Source organism: Anopheles merus, chromosome 2R, assembly GCF_017562075.2.
Source record: "Anopheles merus strain MAF chromosome 2R, AmerM5.1, whole genome shotgun sequence".
In the NCBI taxonomy this organism is placed as follows: domain Eukaryota; kingdom Metazoa; phylum Arthropoda; class Insecta; order Diptera; family Culicidae; genus Anopheles; species Anopheles merus.
In genome coordinates this window covers 6477175-6498079 of record NC_054082.1, presented here as the reverse complement: position 1 = coordinate 6498079, position 20905 = coordinate 6477175, and the positions used below count along the sequence as shown (strand labels likewise).

The 20905-nt window shown below is 47.6% G+C and overlaps 1 protein-coding gene across 14 annotated transcripts in view; it reads left to right on the top strand.

Annotated features, from left to right (window-relative positions):
• LOC121603551 (proteoglycan 4) overlaps window positions 1–20905 on the top strand; it is a 76425-nt gene that overhangs the window by 45728 nt on the left and 9792 nt on the right. For 13 of the 14 annotated variants that reach the window (XM_041932437.1, XM_041932426.1, XM_041932428.1 and 10 more), the window contains one exon: window positions 18320–18451. The exons of the other annotated variant lie outside the window; for it this stretch is intronic. In XM_041932437.1, coding sequence (XP_041788371.1) covers window positions 18320–18451 — 132 coding nt within the window. The remainder of the gene's footprint in view (window positions 1–18319; window positions 18452–20905) is intronic. 14 annotated transcript variants of the gene reach the window in all.

Genomic DNA, 20905 nt, shown 5'->3' with positions numbered 1-20905 from the left:
GCAGTGGCGGCCCGTGTGCTACTTACTTAATTGAGCCATACTGCCATCGGTGTTTCTGTGTTCAAATTGTGTCGATGGGAATGGTTGATAGTGACAAAAGTTTGATTTCCCGCCAAACAAAACTCTGAAGCAGCAAAGCGAGCCTCAAGAGGAAATAGATGCGTATCGATGGACAAGGGCCCTTTTTGGGTTGAGAGTGGCGTGAAGCAACCAATTTACGTGCCCGTTATGATCACATTCCAGCTGCATTCTACCCTCGCCGGGAAAAGTTTGGATCTTGATCAACATTGTTTGTTGATTTTGGTAACTGTATCTAATTGGAAGTTCTCCCCAGACTCCTAGGCTGCTCCAGTTCCAGTGCCATGCTCACCAAAAAAAACCTATCTGGCTCATAATCGATGGAGGGTATAATTTTCACAAAGTGCCAAACATTCCAATGCCTCCGCAGTAGCGTTGGAGCGTGTCGATGCCGATCAGCGCAGGGTTGAGGTAGAGAGGCAAACCAGAGAAACAAAACAAAAACATTCCAAAACGGTTGGTAATTTGATCGTTGGAGGAGACTTCAAAAATTGATTTTCACTAAACATTTTGAGTAGGCCGAGCTTCCCCTCGCTCGGCTCTCGATGAAATATGCCCCAGAAATGGGCTGAATCATCGTTCCAATTCGATTCGATTTCATTCATGACCGACACCTGATCTAGTGTCGCTGGTTAGCTCACTTGTGAACTTGACTGACGATGATGATGATGATGGTGATGATGGAAATCGACGGCCGGGAAGGTTAAAACTGCCGGCGGTAAAGTGTTTCCAATGCACGCACGAGCCATCGTTCCGCGGAAATCGAAGGCATCGAGTCGATGCAGCAGTACACCCGTGAGCCATTAGTACAATTCCGCTTGAGCCGCTTTGAACGCGCCTCAATGAATTTCTCCCGGTTTGAAAAACCGATGCTATCTTAATAGGATTTTAATTGGAGCACCGTCGAGCGGACTGGAAAGCCTTGATGACGACGGCTCGCTACCAAACACAATAGATCACCGCGAGCGAACGAGACCTTCGAGTGTCATACGAAGGGCAGCAGTAGCAGTAGCAGCGTGCAGGCCGCTACCGAGACACGCATGCTGCGATTAGTTTAGTCGTGCGGGGTGGGATTTTGTGTTTTCGTTTTTGTTATGCTTTCGATGTGCGCGTCATTGCAAGCATTACAACACGTCCCGCGCTCTGGGGAGGGCGTATGGGATGACCACAACACACTCACACACACACACACGGGAAAAGCACTGGTCCCGTGTAAGATGCCGGATACTGCCGGGTGAAACGTAAAATGTGAAAGTCGTAAAACCTCTCCTCCCCGGTGGGCTTCGACGGCTTTGCTTAAACAGCTTTCGATCCTCTCTCAAGTCCCAGTTCCTTCCCGAGCTGCGGGATCTTGAATCATCAGCGATTGCACTTGAATAGTGAAGGAAGCAGCACGTCTTCCTATCTCAGTGCAGTTGCGGTCTCCGGAGCCGTGGCCGGAAGATGATGTGGTAGTTAATCGAACTCAAACACGTCATATTGTCGCTTTCACCCTAGAGACTTTGGAGGGCCCCGAGTGTCTGCTGCTGAGGAAATGGGAACGTCTCAAAATATCGTCTAACGGAGATTCCCTTGGAGACTTTCGGGCGTAATCCTGCTCGTTGCGCTGTTCGTTGAGGTTGGCTTGAGTAATCGGCATCCGGTGGCTGGGTCTAAGTGTGCAGACGGCACCGGGAATCATAGAAGCACCGAGATACGAATGCCCGCCGGCCGTTTGGATGCTCCAATCACACACACACACCAAACTGATTGGAGCGGTACATTGAACACTGAACGCAGCATGATGGAATGTGGTGCAGATTTGTCTGCCATCGAACGATACGGAGACGGAAGCCTCCTAGGCCCCTAGCCGCTGCTTAGCCATTGAGCGCAATTATCAACCATTATAAAACAGTACGTGCAACAGCATTCCCCATGGAGATGATGGCCTATCTATAATGTTCGCTCGAATTTCCAATTTATGTCTCTATTTAAAAGACCACGTTCACGTAAGCGTTAGGGGAGTATGCCGGATAATGCCGACCATCAAGAGGTATTTAGACGCGTGAGGTGAGATTTTACAAAACTGATGATTTATCAGGCGAGGTTACCACCGCCTCAACGGTGCGATGGTGGTGGTGCTGATTGCCGGGTCCGTGGGCTTTGCAAACTGGTTTCTCCCGGTTGCTCGAGAGTCCACAATTATCTTAACAAGTGTGTGCCGTTCTCATCTCGCATCACTGCTGTGGGCAGCGGGAACTGCTATCAGGGGGGGAGAGGGGAGGGGGAAGGCTTGCTCGATACATTGCCCGTGGTGTAATTAAATGCATAACTCAGTTTTTGCCCCCTTACTGTTTTACCTCGGTGTGTTTGCAGGCTCTAATTGCAGAAGTTTGAAGATCGACTTACTGTACACACCTGCAGATATGAGAGCTTGTGATAAATGCGGCATTGGTCAGTCGGGGTGCTTAGAAACTGTACCGTACTGTTTGCAAGTTATTGCGTTGCTGATTTTATTGGATGTGTGTTGTTTTGCTTTAATAATTTCGTACGCATTTTAACCTCATTTTCGCACACCCGTATCTCGGTCACTCGGTACGGCGATTGTCTGCCAATGAATTCCCGAAAGTGAACGTCCGAGCAACGTCCGTGCGGGAATCGAGGATAATTGGTCAAGCTTTCCGTGCGGCGTGATGTGCGATCGTACTACGTGGGCTTGATCATGATCATTACCCAACGCTTCCGAAAGCGATCGTCCAACAGGCAACGCGTGGCCCCGATGGCCCGATACAATTGCTCATCGTTTGTCATACAAAATTGTTATTTGCTGTAGGCAGCTGTGACATACACATGTACGCACACACACACACACACACACATACACACACAAACAAAAACGCCATTTTCATTACAACCTTTCCCTGCGGGGTCGAACAATGGACCAATAATCTGCCGCACAGCAATCCTTTCTAGCCTTCCTAAGCTGGTCAGGCTACGCTACTGCTCTGCTCCATCGGACGGTGCGTTGCCCTGACAGGTGCTCCATTAGGGCCACTCACAACGCACCGTCCGCGCTAGATAGAAAGCGATCAATCACCCGTACAACAACAAAGGCGAAAAAAAAACAGCCATCGCAATCGAACGGTGCCGCCAAAGTTTGGTGCGTGCCGCAAATTCGAGCAATAGCAACCACAACAGCAACAAAGCACACATTTTGATACATTCCCTGCCTTATTTCGCTCCCGCTACGTCGGCGAAGGATTTGGCGAAGGATGTATCGGATCGGTGAGCGCCAATGACGTGAAGCAATCCGTTTTGTGTAATAAAACAGACATAAAAAAACCATTGTGCCGACACGTGTGTGGGACGATGGGACGGCGCGCACGTGTAATGGTGCCTTGAATGGTAACTAATTGCCCACTATCAACTACCGCACGCGTGACGTGCTTCTTTGTAGGTGTCACACTACGAAAAGAAAAAAGATCTATCCAATAACAAATCACCTACGATAAAATGGATAGCTATCCGAGAAGTGTTGGTGTCTGTGTATGCATGTTAAAGGGTAGATTGCTTTATGAGGGCGCAATTGTTGTTTGGTTGTTACAGCGTAAGGACGTCTCTTGGGACGCAGAGATGCGAAGATGACAGATAGCTGAGTGACGGGTGATAAATCTGATTAATTAGAGGTGTAATGCTTACTTTCAACACGTCACATTCCGGTCTGGGGAATGCCTATTCCGAACGTCTGTGCCTCGACAAAGTTGTCCGATTCTCGAAGCCAAGGCGTGTCAAAGCAAAATTGACATAAAGTCATAACCATTATCACCTTAATAAAACTCAACTACTCAAAACAATTAATACTTCTGCAACTAATTACAGTTGTAGCAAAGTACAGCACTACCACCTCCATCAGCAAAGTTACACACCAAAGAAAAACACCGCCCGGTAAAAGGATGGTGGCTAAAAATGATTCACTGATTGGCTCACCGGCGAAAGGCAGAAGTAGTTCTATTCAATCTTGGATAATTACTTTCCACTCAACACAACTGTCAATGGCGCTTAACGGAAGGAAAGCTCAACCGCTAGAACCGCTTGTACAACCGATCCGTTGGACGATGCGATGACTTTGACGTGCGTTAACTCTGTCCACCGTACTTCCACTCCGACGGTGGATATGAAGCATAAGTTTGTGTGTCGCTCACAATTCATCAACATAGCGGTTTTGTGTCCGTGTCCGCACATTGATTATGTTTGCTTTCTCCAGTTGCCGGCGGCAAACTTTAATTCTGGACGTTTGGCGGAGTGCGGGTTTCACGGTACCGCTGAACGAGGGGGGAAGCTACGAGCTCGTTTTCCAGTGCTCGAGTTCATCGAGAGTTGGCAAAATAAGCAGCGTAGCTTTACAAAGTACCGCTTGCAGGTATGCGCTCCTGAACAGCTTGGTAAATATTAGTTCTACTAAGACGAAAATGCTTCACCGCTGAGCAAATATGTTGATATGGATACACCACTATCAAACGGTACACTGCAAATAATCCTGTTGCAAGCATTCTCACCTCACCCCACCGGCATTGCGCCGGAAGATAATCTCATTATTGTGAAATGTGATGAGCAGGTGAAACGCGCAACCTCCTCATTGGGAAACAGACACCGTTCTCACAATAATAGACTGTCTCCTCGTAGAGTCGTCTGCTACTACGGTAACTTTGCGACAGGCTACGGAGTCATATTTCTACCGGGGCCGTCTATTCAAGGATTTGTGAGATCAGGGGATGCTTGTTGATGGGACAAGAGCATGGAGCATCTACTCAAATAAAACATTCCATAAAGCGTCCGGTGTCGAAAAGGCTTCTGTTACCCCACAGCTCCGAAGAGCTTCATTTTCGAATGCTTCTCATCAATGTTCCAAGGATTAGTACGGTTCTGGGGTGAGACGTACTTTGCATATATGTCGGAACAACGTCTACCCAACCGAAGTAAGTCACCAATACCGGGGGCAATATTTTACAACGCTCCCATTTCCACCACTCCAAGGGAGCTCTGCGATTTGCATCCACCTGTCCGTCGGTATTCATGAGCCCGTCTTCAGGAAACCAACCAATCTTCCTGTGTGGTAATAATATTGATTGAATTTATTAGCGAACATATTCAACTGGGACTACTACGGAAGGGAAACAACACACCAATGGACTGAGTTCTCTGAAAGGCTGCGAGGCCGAGTTTATCACCGAGCCACTATAGTCTGCATCGTTTAGCTCCATTCTTCCAAGGAAACTGACCGATACGTTCTACAAGCCTTAGGCGCTGGAAATCGCGAAGAGCTTCCAGGAGCAGGAGGCATATGCCTGCTCGGCACGAGTTTACCGTTAGGGCATCGGTCTCCTCCGGAACCGAACTAGACCACATATCTAACGGTACGCCGGCCGGACGGTCTTCCAACACAGTCTGCAACACATGTGTAATCGTAGAATCGTTGCCTTACACGCCCGTGTGTATGCTGCCATGTATTCAAATTAGACATGGCTTCATACACCTTCCTTCCAGCCCTCTATCCTTCCCCAGGCATCTTATTCGTGCACCGCTTTTGATAACATTGCAATTATGATGACCGTTGCCGCTACTGTTAGCCATCTCGTGTGGGCCAAGAGATGTGGATCGTTAGCATTTTTTTTTTCATTTTGCAGCTACTCGTAAAGTGAACTACATTCCCCACGACAGGCCATTTTTAATGAACTTGGCTGCCTGTTCATGTTCCAGTTTATGGCGTAACTTTGAAGTTTGGCGAGAACTGTACATTAGGCAAGGTCCGTACATAGGCGTGTAGCGGTGTGGCGTAAATTGGGCGGCTTTTGAATTTTTGATAGAATCTCTTCTGTTGCAACACATGATGCCTCACGGGTACCGTTAAGTGGGCCAATGGATACCGGATGATTTACGTACTACGATGGTGACAATAAAGGGCCGGAAAGTTTTGACTGTTTGATAACGGCATGTACTTAAAGGAGCCTATAGTGATGATTGTCCCATTTGGTTGTTCAAATGCCATGCAAAGATCTGTTACAACATCCATTTTCCCAAAGAGGAGGGGAGTGCCCCAATGAACCCTCTTCTAATGTGAGAACAGAGGTGATTGTCCCGCTTTGACATCTTTCACTTCTTCAAAAGGCACCGTTTATAGCACCGTAGTACGTAGATTTCATTATCTTGTGAACCATTTACTCCTCGGTGTACCATTCCAAACCAGATTAAGCATGATTTAGGAAGACATAAACTCATATCGGACGCCACCCAGTGCCTTCTAGCGCTTGCAAAACGCCTTTAAAATCGCTTCTCGACACATGTACCATGATTTGGATACGTAATTAACTCACTACGCTCTTTCTCTCTGTCTCTGTGCTTCTCCCTCTACGCTAGCTGTAACCGTCTATGACATGAGGTAACGTTTTCGGGCCAACGCCTTCAGGCATTTCAAATTTAACGTCCTTTCGCATGGTGTGTTCCCGGGGGTTTCATTTATCTCATTAGCCAGCAAGCAAACATCGGGCGGGCTGCGCTCGATCGGGCTGGCCTGTCTTGCAGGAGTGTATTCCTAGTAAAGCCTCCGCTCCCGAACGGATTGCAAATGTCAGCCTCGTCAACCCGCTTTTGTGCGTGGCTGGTAATTTTTCAATTACTGTCACAGTGGTTTCGATCGTAAGATGAAATTGTTTTCCCGCCCAAAGACGAACGCAATGGAAAAATGGTTCGCAATTTCCGTCCCTAATGACTTTGGCAAAGCGGCGCGGGACTTTACCATTCCCATCCCGACCGAAGAGAGCAGCTTTATGAGCGCTCGTGCCCCTTTCCTTCCAGGTCCAGAAACTTCAGCGCTCCGTGAAGGTTGCCGATGAAAAAGGCGAAAGTTTACGGTGCAAAACCTTTCTCACTCTGCCCTGTCCCCGGACATCACGCTAATTTGATTAATTACCTCAACTCGAGCTGAGTTGCGAAAGCTTCTGCTTCCTTGTGTTGAAGCAGAAAGCCTGCCGTCTGTGTGAGGGTGTGTGTGTGTGTGTGTGTGTGTGTGTGTGTGTGTGTGTGTGTGTGTGTGTGTGTGTGTGTGTGTGTTTGTCTCGGTGTTGTTGTCGCTCCCCAAAAAGGCGTTAGAGATGAGGGGAAGAAAAACACAGCAATAAAAGAAACACCCCGTGCCGTAACGATCTATTACGATTGCTTCAGCCCGTAAGTGCGTAATGTCCTGATGAGGCGTAAAAAAGAGTTATGACCGTCCGCCTCGCACAGGACCCTTTTTCGGTGTCAGAGTTTAGTGCCCGGGCCGCCTCCCGGGGTTTCGTTGGAAATGACCCACCGAGTGAGAGAGAGAGCGAGGGATCACAGCATCAGCATCAGCAACGGTCTCATTTGTGGTCTAGCCCGACCTCCCAAGGGTGGGTCACTGTGGGCACGGGTTGTGAAATCACTCAATTACAGACACATACACAGGGGGGGAGGTTAGAGGAAGAAATTGGGTAATTTCGGTGACACCGAGAGACCTCGCCTTCGTGTTATGGTTACAGTTGCACTTTGCCAGACTTAGATTGCGTACATATTGCAGTAGTCGGCTCGGGCCAGAAGTTGCGCACACACGGAACACTGCCTACACCCTAGGCATGTAATTTAAGATGCACTGTATGTGTGTGTGTGTGTTTGCATGTGCTCATACACGCGTGTCAAAGTGCAAAACGGCGCCCACCCAGCCCTCCGCTCGGAACAGATCGAGTCATAAATCTCTTGCAGTCGAATGCACATGCAATGATGTATCGTGGCAACTTGTTTGCCGCATTCGTGCAACACCACCATGCATCCAGTGACAATGCGTCAATGCTACTGTCAATTGCATTATTCCATCCCACCAGGCGAGATGCAATCGAAAACTACAGTCACGCTCAGCATGCGGTCATAGTGCATGGGAGAGAGAGTCATACAACAAAAGCGAAAGGAACGCAATGAAAGCAGTAAAAGTGAAACTGCTGGAGGGAGGAGCTGGCCATGAGCTTGCAGCTTGGGCACACTTCCCATGGGCACCGATGCAGCTGTTCTTCTTTAACACACTCACCCCTTTTGGTCCACCTTTCGATCGAAAGTTTCGCGGTCAATCGCGGTGAAGGTGCGCAATCGGGAAGTAAATCACTGGACGGACGGCAAACACGGTTTCCGGTTGCGGCGTGTTGTGCCCGGCGCAAGTAACGGATGAAAGGATCAAGGTTTTTATAGCGAGTGAACGTGTCAAGGATTAACGAACCATCGGGCAGGTGAAAGGGCAAATTATAGTTTTGCCTTGCCAAATGGGATGGCTCCCCCCAGCAAGTGGGTGTGTTACATTAATTTTGATCGTTGATACTCCTGATACGAGAGGTCAAACATTCGCACCACTTTGCTGCTCGATTATTTATGCATTATGCTTGCATAGCTTGAATGATAAGCTCCTCCGCATTGCAGGGAATTCACATTTTGCCACAATATCCCACCTGAAAACCGAAGAAGCCAGAGGCAATGCCGCGAAACACGAGTTGAATGGTGCAAAAACCGTTGACCGTGACGGAAAGTCTCCCGAAGCCGGCAGTGTGGCCTTCACGAGCCACTCAATAATTTTCGATGACCGTGATGGATGGATGGTTTTGCTTTCTTGTTTTTTGGACCATTCCGACGCCCTCCCTTTTCACTGGGTTCGCGCGCGCAAAGGGAATAGAGAAAGGAACGGCAAAAGATTGTTGCAAATCGCGAGCCCTCTGCCCGTCCTAAACCGTCGGGAAGTGTGTGTGCGGACATGGAAAGCAAAAAAAAAAGGCCAAGATAAACAAATCATGTTAATAAACTACCCGCAACCATCGAGGGGAGGGCGGGCCGGACGATCAAGATTAAAAGCTATCCTTAGCGTTATTGAAAGAGAACCCGGCTGGCAGCTTTGATCCGACGGCAGCATCGTGCCGTGGGTGGAGTTGATCCAATTACTTCGATTTGCTCACTGACGGATGATGCGGGACCGACTGCGGATGAGGAGGGATTTGCTTGATTTGTGTTTTTTGTTATTTCACTGGCCGCCGTTTGTGCATTTAGCAGCGATGCGAAAAAAAAAAACGTGTTATTAATGATTATGCTCGGCAAGAAATATGATATGCAAACATCGTCATTATGAACCTGCGCGTATCACATCCCACTGGGCGGAGTGTGTTTGTAACGTTCGAGTGTGCACGAGCGGAGCGAAAAGATCATCAAATGGTCGGGCCGTTTTTGTGTGTGTGCGAGCTCGTGCTTGTGCAATGAAAACATGCGCGCCAGTGCTTTCCTTCCGGTTCATTGGAAAACGGACTGGGGGGGCGGTGCGAGAAGAGCTGCGTGTGGTAGTACTTTCCCGCTTTTCCCATTGCTTTCCCGAGTGCACACGCCCGAGTGCGTCGTTCGATAAGGCGCTGCAGATGATGGATGGAACTGCTGGATGCTCTGGTTGCGCGAGCCGGGCCGGAAGCAGCCCACTGGACAAGTGAAAGTGCGGAAAGGGGTTTGACGGAGCACGACGCTTTAATCGGTACCGGGGGGGGGGGGGGGGCCGGCTAGGCGGCTTACGGAATGGAAGAAAGGAATTATGATTGGCAGTTTTTGAGCACCGTCTTGTAGGCATTAGTATCTTCGGTGGCAACGGTTTTGCAACGGTTCGCCTGTTCGCCTGTGATTCCCGGTGCGGAAAGATTGGCACTTTTGGACACCAGTGTGGTCCAACGACCGTGCCGAAAAGGGTGCAGTGTTTGAAGAGGGTTTGAAGCTTTGAGTTGTTGCCTTTTTTATTTTTTTTTTGTGGGCAAATGGATACAAAAGTTCACACTTTGAGGCCGTTTGATCGATTTCAGTGCAACCGGAAAAGGGTATGAATTTAAATAAAGCTCTTACCAGAGTGCCTTTGCTGGGCCACCGATGGCATTTGCCGAACCCCAAGGGATGATTTTATTGATGATTGATGATGGCTTCTGTCACACGACGCGATGAACGATGCTTTCTTGGGTTAAAGGTCACGCAAAGGGCTGCGAAATGCAATGTAGACATTGTGTTAATGATGCTTTAAGAAGAATTTATCGGTTGTTAAACAGAGTTATGCTTGTGTGGCTGCTGAGCTGAAACACTTTAAGCTATGTTACATTTGCACTAACCAACCTTAAAGCAATAAACAACATAGCTAGCCATTAATTGCATTACATACTAATCAAAATCTATTGTTGAAAGAAAAACGCTTTTTTTACTCACCCTTTCTTTTCATAATCAACACTATTAGCCAATAAATCTTTGATTCGATTTTCGCCATAAAACGGCAAACTTTGTTCTGCGCCATCGGCAAACAAACAGTGAAATCTCCAATCCCTCCCTCCGGCCACAAAACTCCGTCCCTATTCTGGCTCATTGGTTGCCCAGGCCAGCGGCTACCGAAAGGATAAGTGCGCGCGGTTTCTCTCCCTTCTCACAGCCAACTTCCCCACAACGCTCACCAGCCAAGTAGGAAAATAATTACGTATAATTAAAACTTTAAATAATGCACACACAGAGACGCCCTCTCGCTGCCAACGACGAGCCGTGGTCCGTAAAAGTGCAGCTCCTGCTTCCGGGACGCCCATTTGCTTTGTTCGACCATTTTCCCGCGCACTTGCAGCTTACTTTTGGTGCACTCGCCGGTGCTGCGCTGGGGCAGGATTTTTGGAGAAAGCACAACTTTTCACTGCTAGCGCTAGTGCTTCCTTTCTGCAACGTTTGCCTGTTAGATTGTTTGCGGCAGCTTGCACACAGCTTGGTGCAGCAGAGAAAAAAAAGCTCAGTTTTCTGAGGTACCAGCATGGTTTCGTTGGCGTTTTGCTGCCTGGATGTACAATTTCGGGGCCTGCGTTTCATTGTCCTTGCGAATCCTTTAGACCGAAGGAATTTCTGTGTGTGTGTGTGATACTGCACCGGAAGTGCAGCCGAAACGGTTCGCCCAAATACGCCCCAAAAGTGGTAAGCAGAATTTCGGAGCCGCCGGCACTCAGGCAAACGGTGATCGGCAAACAAAACGCTGCGGACGTCCAATTGCACTCGCCAAAGTTGTGTTTTTGGCTTGTTTAACCCTTCCCCCATTGCCTTCCCTGCCCTTGTCGGGGCGGGTTGTGATTCGTGGACGCACCGTCCCAAATGAAACTTCCCCCAAGGCCGCTTCTGTGCGGGAAGCAGCTGTTTTATTATATCTTAGTCGTGTTTTTGCTCCCTGTCTGCGCTTTCGACCACTTTTTCGAGGACCAACGCCACAAACGGCACCCGAGCAAACTGCTTAAGAAAACTCGTTTCAAATTGGCGGCATCAGTGTGTGTGTGTGTGTGTTGGCCGTGGTTGTCACGATGCAGCGGCAGCAGCAGCAGTGCATTCATAATGCAACTGTGCTGTAAGCTGCATCAAGAAGTGTAGCGCACTAGGTGAAAGGAATATCCTCGGGTTCGGGGTCTGTATGCGCCTGCCACTGGCCCATCATTTATTTACCTTGCACCAAGGAGGGAAGCGAAGGGGTAGGGGGGGGGGGTGGGGGCGCGTTTTATTTCTTGCGGACACAACTGCCAATGACGCAAAGCAAGCATGCCGGCAGCCGTTCTTTTGACAGTTTCGCTGCTTATTCGGAAGACTACTGCTACAGAAGATCGTTGTTTTTTTGTATGTTGATGGAGCTCAATTTGCTGGTTGTTCCTGCCATTGCTTACCTTAGAAAAAAAGGGCTTTCGTAGCGAAGAAAAGCGTAAAGAAAAGCGATTCCAAAGACGTGAGGATTACATTGGAAGCATCCGTGAGGAGAAACAAAAGCGCCGCCGTCCCTGCTTCACGCCACTTGTAATGGATACGGATGGAGTTTACTTTTCGCCGCCTAACAATCGAAAAACGAATCCTCCTTCCCGTGCCACCCCCAAAACACTCCCAACGATGGCGACGTTTCCCTCCGCCCAGAACCCGTCAATTCCGTTCCGTGTGTTACTACGTATCGGAAAGTGAAATGGAGAAAATTGAGATGCTTTCGGGCGGGATGAGGTGGCCAGAAGTGGATGGTTGAAAATAAAAAGGGAAACAACATCACACCCCCACGGCCACCAAACAGGGCAAGCGAAGAAAGTAATAGCACCGCAACGAAAATAAAACAAAAAAACATCCCTACAATATTAACAGCATTTCGTTTCCAATCGCTTAGCACCCTTGGCAAGAGGGAGCGGTGCAGGGGGGGATGAAATTTCCACAAAACATTCCAACGACCAGTTTCGGAAAAATAACGAGATGCTGTTGTGGTGCCTCGTTCTCGAAGCCTCCGCGGTCTGAGCATTGGGGGAGGAGGGGGGAGGGGGTGGGAGGGCGTAAAGGCAGTTGATTGGGCGTGCCGAAAATCATTTTACGAACTTTTTCGAGAGAAAAAAAAACGAAAACGATGGGCTAAAGTCACAACCACTCGGAAGGTCCTTAAAGAAGGGAAAAGGAGTAATAGAGTGAGAGGGAGAGAGAGAGAGAGGTTGGTGGAATTGAGGTACAAAACAAATAAAGGAAATAGCAAACCCTGCCCGCCCTGCCATTTAGCTTTTCTCTTAAAGGCGCGCCGCTCCGTCGGAAACAATTCGCCGAGTGAAGAAACAATTGGGAGGACATTTTCGAAATTCATGACGCTGGGCAAGGTGCGGTGAGGTGAGGAAAACCTCATTCCTTTACCGCAAATTAGCTCTCGGTGCCAAATTCAACACCCACCTCTCTCCCCCCCCCCTCCCTGGCACAAAGGATAAACTTCCTGCTCGCTGTTTTGGTGGCGTCGGGTTTTCGCATTTGACAGTTGACTACTTGCAAAATTGGATAATTAAAATAGACGCTGTGATTAGAGTTTAACGCCGCCGACTCCTTTCGGCACCACGACAGATGTTTCCGACGCTCGTTCGCGTTCGTATAAAGGGCCGTGATTTGCGTCCATCTGCCGTCAGCCATCATCATCATCATCATCATAATCGCCGGCGGAGAGAAAGTGTCGCGAAACAAAGCTTTAAATAATTTTTTGTATTTTTTATCTTGCACCCTGCTTTCCCAGGGGAAAGCAAACACGGTGTGTCCACCCCGCAAACGTCTCCGATTAAAGCGCACTTTTGCTCAGGAAACGACAATTTTGCAATTCGGCCAGAGATTCGGGGGCCGCCAGGGCAGATTCGCCGGAAAATTGCCATAGAAATCGTGCCGAATTCCTGATTGCGATCTTCACAACCGTTCGACTGATGGTGTGGGACAGTGGGGGGCGGCGCAACTGCTGGGAGAGTCGGTGCCAAAGTTGCTGTGCTTTAGCGCCAAATGGGACGGAAACCCCCAGGGAAAAAGCGCCTGCCTCTTCTCACAGGCCTTGTCTTAGCCGGAAAATGGTTATTAGATCCGGTCAAAACGTTCGCCGTACCTTAATTAAATTGCCGTGGAGATGTAGGATGGAATGGTTTAGGGAGAGCGGGTTTCTCTTTTTTTTGCTGCTGCAGTGACGTGGGGAGGAGTGGGAATACTTTGTGGCAATCGCCAGTGAAGAACTAATCAAATCTGTGTTGTGGAAAGCGGCTCGTATGCATTCGAAATCGACAAGCAAAATCATATTTATCGAGATACGAGATAGAAGGAGCAAACTTTATTGGGAAATCATGAGGTTCCGCCATTAAAGTGCCAACAAAGCGCGATTTTGAGCTTAAAACGTTAGTTTTATTGAATACTGTACATACATTTAGGCGTTTTGTGGTGCATATTGCATACGTTTAGGTAAAGAATCGATGATAACGCCTAAAGTTATGCAAATTCTGCTATAAATTGGTTCTTTATGCACTTGTTTAAATCCAAGCAAAAAATCATACAAGATATTTGCTCAAGAGAATGAACAACTGTTTCTTATCCCGAATCCGCATCGTTCGAAATAATAAAATTCAATCAGAACAGTGAACGTTCCGAGAGAATTCTTGCTTCAAGCTAGATACGAACGCTCTGCTTTATCTTCATCTTAAATCCACTGGCTTGGAGGTTAAAGGTCAGTCCAGTTTGTGTGCTGTTGGCCCCGGGTGACACACACACACACACACAACAAATTGCTTGCCCGAAAATCACCTCCAAAACGATCTCGTCGGATATGGCCGTAGCACGCCATCCACCCCGGGGGAAACCGGGAATTGGGTCCAGCACCGCGCGCAAAGAAACCGCACCAACAACAACAACACCATCATTACCGATTCCGGTCACATGCGTTCCCATCATCAGCACTACACCGCAAATCATCAAAACGGACATTCAGCCACCGGAGGCTTCCACCGGGAGTCTCATCGCGCTCATTTCGTGACAATGACCGTTTGTGGCGTTTGATGAGCACGCGCCGGCCGTCGCCCCCTGGGGGAGGTATAGCTTCGTTACCAAAGTTTGTCGGTTTGTAGCTTTAAGGAGGGGATCTACGTGTGGGAGGACGAGAGGGGAGTGAGTTTTTGTTGTTGGTTTTTTTTTGGCTGTTTCTCGCAGCCAAATGTAAGACTGTGTGCGCCCACACGCTGTCCCAAACTAATTTGCTCCGTGACGAATGTTTACATTTGGGGGTGAGTTGATTCCCCTGGCGGCGGGAGTGGGTAGGTGGTACGGAAAAACTTGCCCCATGTTCCCAATCTCACCGGCTTGTCACACACACACACACACACACACACACATACGCACACAATTATCCATCGGGTCCGACAATCAGAGACCGAAGAGCAAAGAGCGCGTCGAAAAGGAAAGCCACTGTGCGTTTGGTTGGGGTGCGTGTCATTTGGACGGTCCACACGAGTCGGAAGAAGCTTTCATCAGAAGCGACGCACAGTGTGGTCCAACCCAACCTGGAGGCGTATTATTTTAACAAACCAACATGGCACATGACATAGGTAGAGATGGGAAATGGTTGGGGAAAAAGCTGAGCCCACTGATGAACTCAATCTTTCTCTCTCTCTCTGTTTTGCTCACGTAAGTACAGCGGGATTTGATTGATTTTTGATGAACGTGCGGCACCCAATGTGAAATGAACGAAATGACAAGAAAACAATCGCTTCAGGAAGGAGCGCGATGGGGACGATAAGAATGATGCTTTCAAATGCAACCGAACAGGCCGATGACGTTCTCGTTTTGGTATGCTACATGGCACCGTTGATGACGATGATGATGATGATGATGATGGTGACAATGCGGACAGGTCATTATGTTTAATTTCAATTACAAACTCAATTACGAACGAATCAGCGAAATAAAAGGCATGGCAAGGGAATGGAACAAGAATTCGGAGGAAACAAAAAAGCTACGCCAAAGCTTTTTCTTTTTGTGTTGGACAACTTTTCTCTCTGTACCTTTTGTTTCCTAGAATCCCAGTAAAAAAAACGCGAACGAATCTACACAGATTTGCACATGGGAAACTTTACATTCTCGGTCGTAATCGTCCCTTTTCCTCGGTGGTACATTTGCTCCGTTTTTCGGTCTGGTCTGCTGGTGGACGTTGGATGCTTTTGTGCTTTTAGCTTTCGACTTTTCAAAAGCCTTTCAATCGGATGCGATTTCGATGCAAATGAATACAATGCGCGGCGGCAGTTGTTCTTTCTTTTCTTTTGCGACACAATTGCTAACCCGTTCCAATTTGCTGCAAGCGTGTCCAGAATGCAGCGGCAGCACGGGAAGTGCCCGATGGAAGACTGTCGATGGATTGTAGTTAATTTCATCCGTCTCCGTTGCGATGAATAATTTTACAGCCAGCTTAATTGAGCATCCGCAATCCGTTCGCCTTCCCGCATGCCCCCGTGTCTGTGCTGACATCCGATTGGAAGCGGCGGTTCAGCAGCAATAATTGAATCTATGCCTTTTAAACCATTTAATCCGCATTGGGCGCAGCGCGCGCGGCAATCAAAACCAATCGTCGGATTGCCATTTCGGGCCGCTTCGGCAGAAAAGCTAAGGTACAACGCGAGCATACTTTCTTGCAATTTCACCCGAGACCATTTATGATTTGCTGGATAGCGGGGCTGAATTCGCAAGTTTTTGGAATATTTGAATAAAGCTGCGGTACGTTTTGTACGCTGCCTGCTGCTGCTGCTGCTGCGGGCTTTTGCTTTTCCGGAGAATTTGCATGGCTCCCTCACTTTCAATACGCAGCGAACATCGTTTATCGTGCACGGTAAGAATGTGTATCCTTTCTCGGGTGGGAGGGGGGGGGGGGGGCGATTGTTCGATTGTTGGTTCGGCTTCCCGGTGCAAACAAAAACGGAGCCGCTGGCACGAGTGGCACAACATTTTCCCGCGAACTCGTTAATCCCTTCGTGCCCCGCCCCGGGCGAATGTTGGCAGGATTTTGTGGGGAGTGGGAGGCGTTTGTGCGAGGATTAACATATTAAATTACATGCTTAGGGTTCGTTGAAATGATGCGCACAACGTACGAACCCGATCAACCGACATAATCGGAGGGCAGATGTTAGATGTAACGAATTAAGTTGCATTTTCATGGGAATGAATCGAACGAGCGTGTGATTTAATGTAAAGGTTAAGCTGGCTGACAGTTCTGTTTAATTTCCAAATTCCGTGACATGGTTTGAAGTTTGTTTTTACGTTATTGCAATAATTATTTCAATATCCTACTAAAGAGCTTTTAGTATTTAAAACGCCTAGATGTATGCAATCTGAATGACAAAAATGCAGTTTTATCTCAAAATTAACAAAAATTCACAAAACATCGTTAGTTAGTCGTTATAAAGCTACAAATAAGAACATGGTTCATGCATTCTACACAACCCTTTAGTTTGTTGATAGAGTCACACAACCACACAGTTACAGTTAGTCTGTTCTAGAGAATAATTATCCTCATTATTGTCACCGCACGATTTGCTCCCATGCATTTACTGAATCGATATAATCTAATCCCATTTACCGACACCTTCCAATCGATTGCATTGCGATACCGAATGTGTACTCCAGCCCCGGATTGCTTACTCCCAATTTACTCCTTATCTTGCAGCAAACATCTGCAAACTCCCAGAACTTTCAGCAACAAATCGAGCCAGACTGTAAACCGATGCATGAAACAAGTATCGAGTAACACTTTGAAGACACAAAGGCTCGGGCAAAGTTCTACTTCTAAACTTGTTGACACACACACACACACACACACACACACACACACACACACACGCATACAAGCCGGTCTACAGCCGGTGTGGTACGATGGTGTTTGGGTTTGTTTGCTGGTTGATTCTAATTGCCTTAGTTACTGCGTCGGTGTGCCCAGATGTGTGTATTTATGTGGTGGTGTTTGGTATTAAGGGACCCTCTAACAATCGATACGTACACACCTCAGGTTGCAGCTCGGGCTGGGCGGGGGTGTGGGCGTTTTGGGAACACTGGTGAAAACATGCACCTTTACAGCACGCACACTCGCACACAATAAAGCACGCGGATATAAGCACTATACAAATGCATCAACCGACCCCCACACACACACCCACCACCCACCTTCCCAATGTGTTAATCATACAGGGCGATGGAGGGAAATGCATTCAACGGAACAAAGTTTCGAACAAAAAACGAAAATCTTTTATTTCGATCCTCGCACAGAACGCACATTTACACACACCACTGTACTCACCACCCTGGTAACGGGAACATAAAAAGCACATACACCAAACACCCCTTCCACCACTCTTGTGTGCTGCACATTTGGAGTGGAAAAAACTTTTCCTCGGGCACAGGAAAACCGGAAACCGGTAGCCATTTGATCCCTTTTTTTTTGTTTGCAAAGTTGCCTTTTTTTCCTCCCCCAGCTAGCGATAAAGCCAAGGGCAGAGAAATTGTTGTGCTTCCACAGAGCAAATGGCTGTCCCGGCGGTGGCGTAGAAAATGTGCTTCCGATTTTCCAAAATGTATTCATGCGTTTCCCTTCCTTCGAGGGGAGAAGGAAAGGAGGCTGGCAATTTCAATCGGTCGTCTGTTTCGTGGATGTTTGATTTGTTTTTATTGTATTCGTCTGTTTTCTCTGTTTGCCGATAATACGCCGAAACCGACCAAACTAAACCATTTCCATCTCTATCCTTTTCTTTATCTTTATTCTTTAATATTTTTGTTTGTTGCTTTTGTAAATTTTCCCCCGACTTATTTCCTTTTCTTTCTTCTTTCTTTCTTTTCTTTTCTTTCCGCTTTCTATCTTTTCTTCTTTTCTTCTTTTTTTATCCCCTTTTTCTAGGCACAATCGAACAGTTAGAGAGTACCTGTGTTTTTGATTCCGATTTCGGTCTCATCCTGAACTGTGCCTTCAAAAAGTCCGGCCTGTTTCGGGTGCGGAATTTGGGCGGCATCAAGGCCCACTTCGGGTTAGGTATGTTTCGTTTCGTTCAGGTTGTGTGTGTGTTTATTTTGGGCATTTGTTCTGTTTGCTACTACTTTCTTTAATTTGTTTCCTTACACTCTGCGTCTGCGGGAGGGTGTTTTTTTTTGTTTTGCTAGGGTGCGTTTTCTTTTTCCGTTTGTTTATTTTTTCTTCTCAACACGCTCTCGTCTGATCCTTTTGCTTTCACCCGGAAATGGTTCTTTTCTAACTCGTTCCCTTTTTTCATAATACTTTTTCCTTCGTAACAACCTACAATTGGGTGGCTTCGGTGTGTTTTTCCCCTTTTGAATCGGTGCAGGCAATCCTATCCTATTAGCTGTTAAAAGCAATCGGAGTGTTCTGAGAAATATAATCAAAGCTCATAAGCGGATAAGAAAAGTTGTAAAAGCTAGGAGCAAAAGGCCAGTACCTGTTGCTAATAGATATTGCTTCGAAACGGGTTTGTTTTTCATTCCTCAATTCCAACGCATGAAACACGTGTTTCAAATGGCAAGGGTTTAGCAGTGCAGCGGAATGTTTCGTCTCAATTTCCAATATCACCAGTACGGCCCTGTTATTGGTATTACTGCAAAAAGATGAACTATTTTTACATCCTTGCCAGTGTGTTCGGATCGGAATACAGATCTATTCGTATGGCATCTGTTGCAAAACAGTCGAGCACGCCTAATGGATCAGGTAGAAGTAGTAAATTAAATCACTTGCAAGTGCACTCTACGCTTTGATTCGATGGAATGGAGAATGCAATATGGAATCGTTTTCAAATGCGACCGAAGAGGATTGCAATTTACAATTTATTTGAGTGGTGTTGCAGCATTGTGTTTTATCATCAAATTACAACATTCGATGGGCTTTACTGTTTCAGTTTAATTTGCATACATTGGATCATATAAAAGAGGACTAAATAACAACTTGTATGCAAATCTCGTCGCTAAAGCATCGATTCGAGACCTTTCCTCAGACGATGAAGACGTAGTTGTAATACGTGACCATCAATTCGTCTTTGTTATCCCTGCACCACAACAAGACTCTCATTCAAAATAGAAATCTGATCCCAGACGGCCCTATGGCATCACCGTTTGAGCTATCACGGTGCTAGACAGCTAGCGTAACTTACCCTTTTCGGCGAGCACAATCTTCCATGGGTCGTGACCAATCCAGCCCAACATTCCGACCTATCTCCTTTCGTCGATTTTCGCTTTCACTGCGTCACCGGTTCAGAGAAAATGTTATGTTGTTGCCGTACACCGTACTTACCTGCTCATTGAACCGTGTGTACTTTCGATCAACCACCGCCCGAGGATCATCCCGCCCCATGTAGGGTATCACAATCATCAGCCCGCTTTAAAATGGACACCAAATTTTGTAACGCATCCCATCGCAGACGGGCTAAGCTAACGCCAACCCCCAGGGGTGCTGCGAGGTGAAAGATACTTTCGAAGCAACTCCTATTTTCTCCCCCCGGCTGGACGTCGGCTGGAGTTGCGCAGCGCCGGGTTAGCCGGGTCTCGACGGGGTCCTCACCCTTGCCACGGCGATACGGCGATATGACTAATGGCTAATCACCACTGACCCCGTCTGGCGAACCTCTATTATACATTGCAATCAACAATTTAAATCCAATATGAATAGTAATTGCAAGACAGCGTTTGCTGTGTACCGTAGCATCGGACAGGTGGGGTGTAGAACCATTATGGAGAGAGCAAGTGCCATTTTAGAGAGTCGTAAATCGGTCGTCGTTAAAGTGGAATTATGCTTTAGGGTGAATTTTGCTGACGAATACAATATTATAATAGACAGATTTTTGTGATGTTTTAAGTGGAACGTTCTGTCCAAAAATCTCAGCCTTTGAAATACGTATTGCCTACCTTTCAGGCGTTTGCCGATTGCGGCTGAGGAAAACGGTTTACCTTAACCCATTTCATTAGCATCACAACTGCTTAGGTAAATCGATTCCAACGGTTACATTGTTCGAAACTCGGCGCTCAATCTGGTTGCAATGTTGCACAGTCTCCTATAAACAAATCTCTCCCCCTCGCTGCATACACACTGCACCTTCCCCCCGTTCGAAGCATGATTTATGCAGCGCCACGGGCCCATCGCACAGCAGCGACGACGAAGCTAATGCATATAAATTATCGCTCCACCAACACTGACTGTGTGTGCCCACAGTGCGGGATTTATCTTGACACAATAACTAGCTAAGCCCAGCTTACGACACACGTCGATTGCAGCGCCAAGCCGAAAGACGACAATCCGGGCCCCGGGATCCTGCCAATTTAGCTGTGCGATGCAGCGGCCTCCGATGTGTGTCGCTGGTCGCCGCTTTGCGTACACGCGCAATTGTTCGCATTGCTTCGGCCCAACAACAGCAGCAGTTGAGGATTGCTGCTGCTGATGCTGCTGCTGCTGATGCACTGCTGCACCCATCGATGCAGCTTCCCG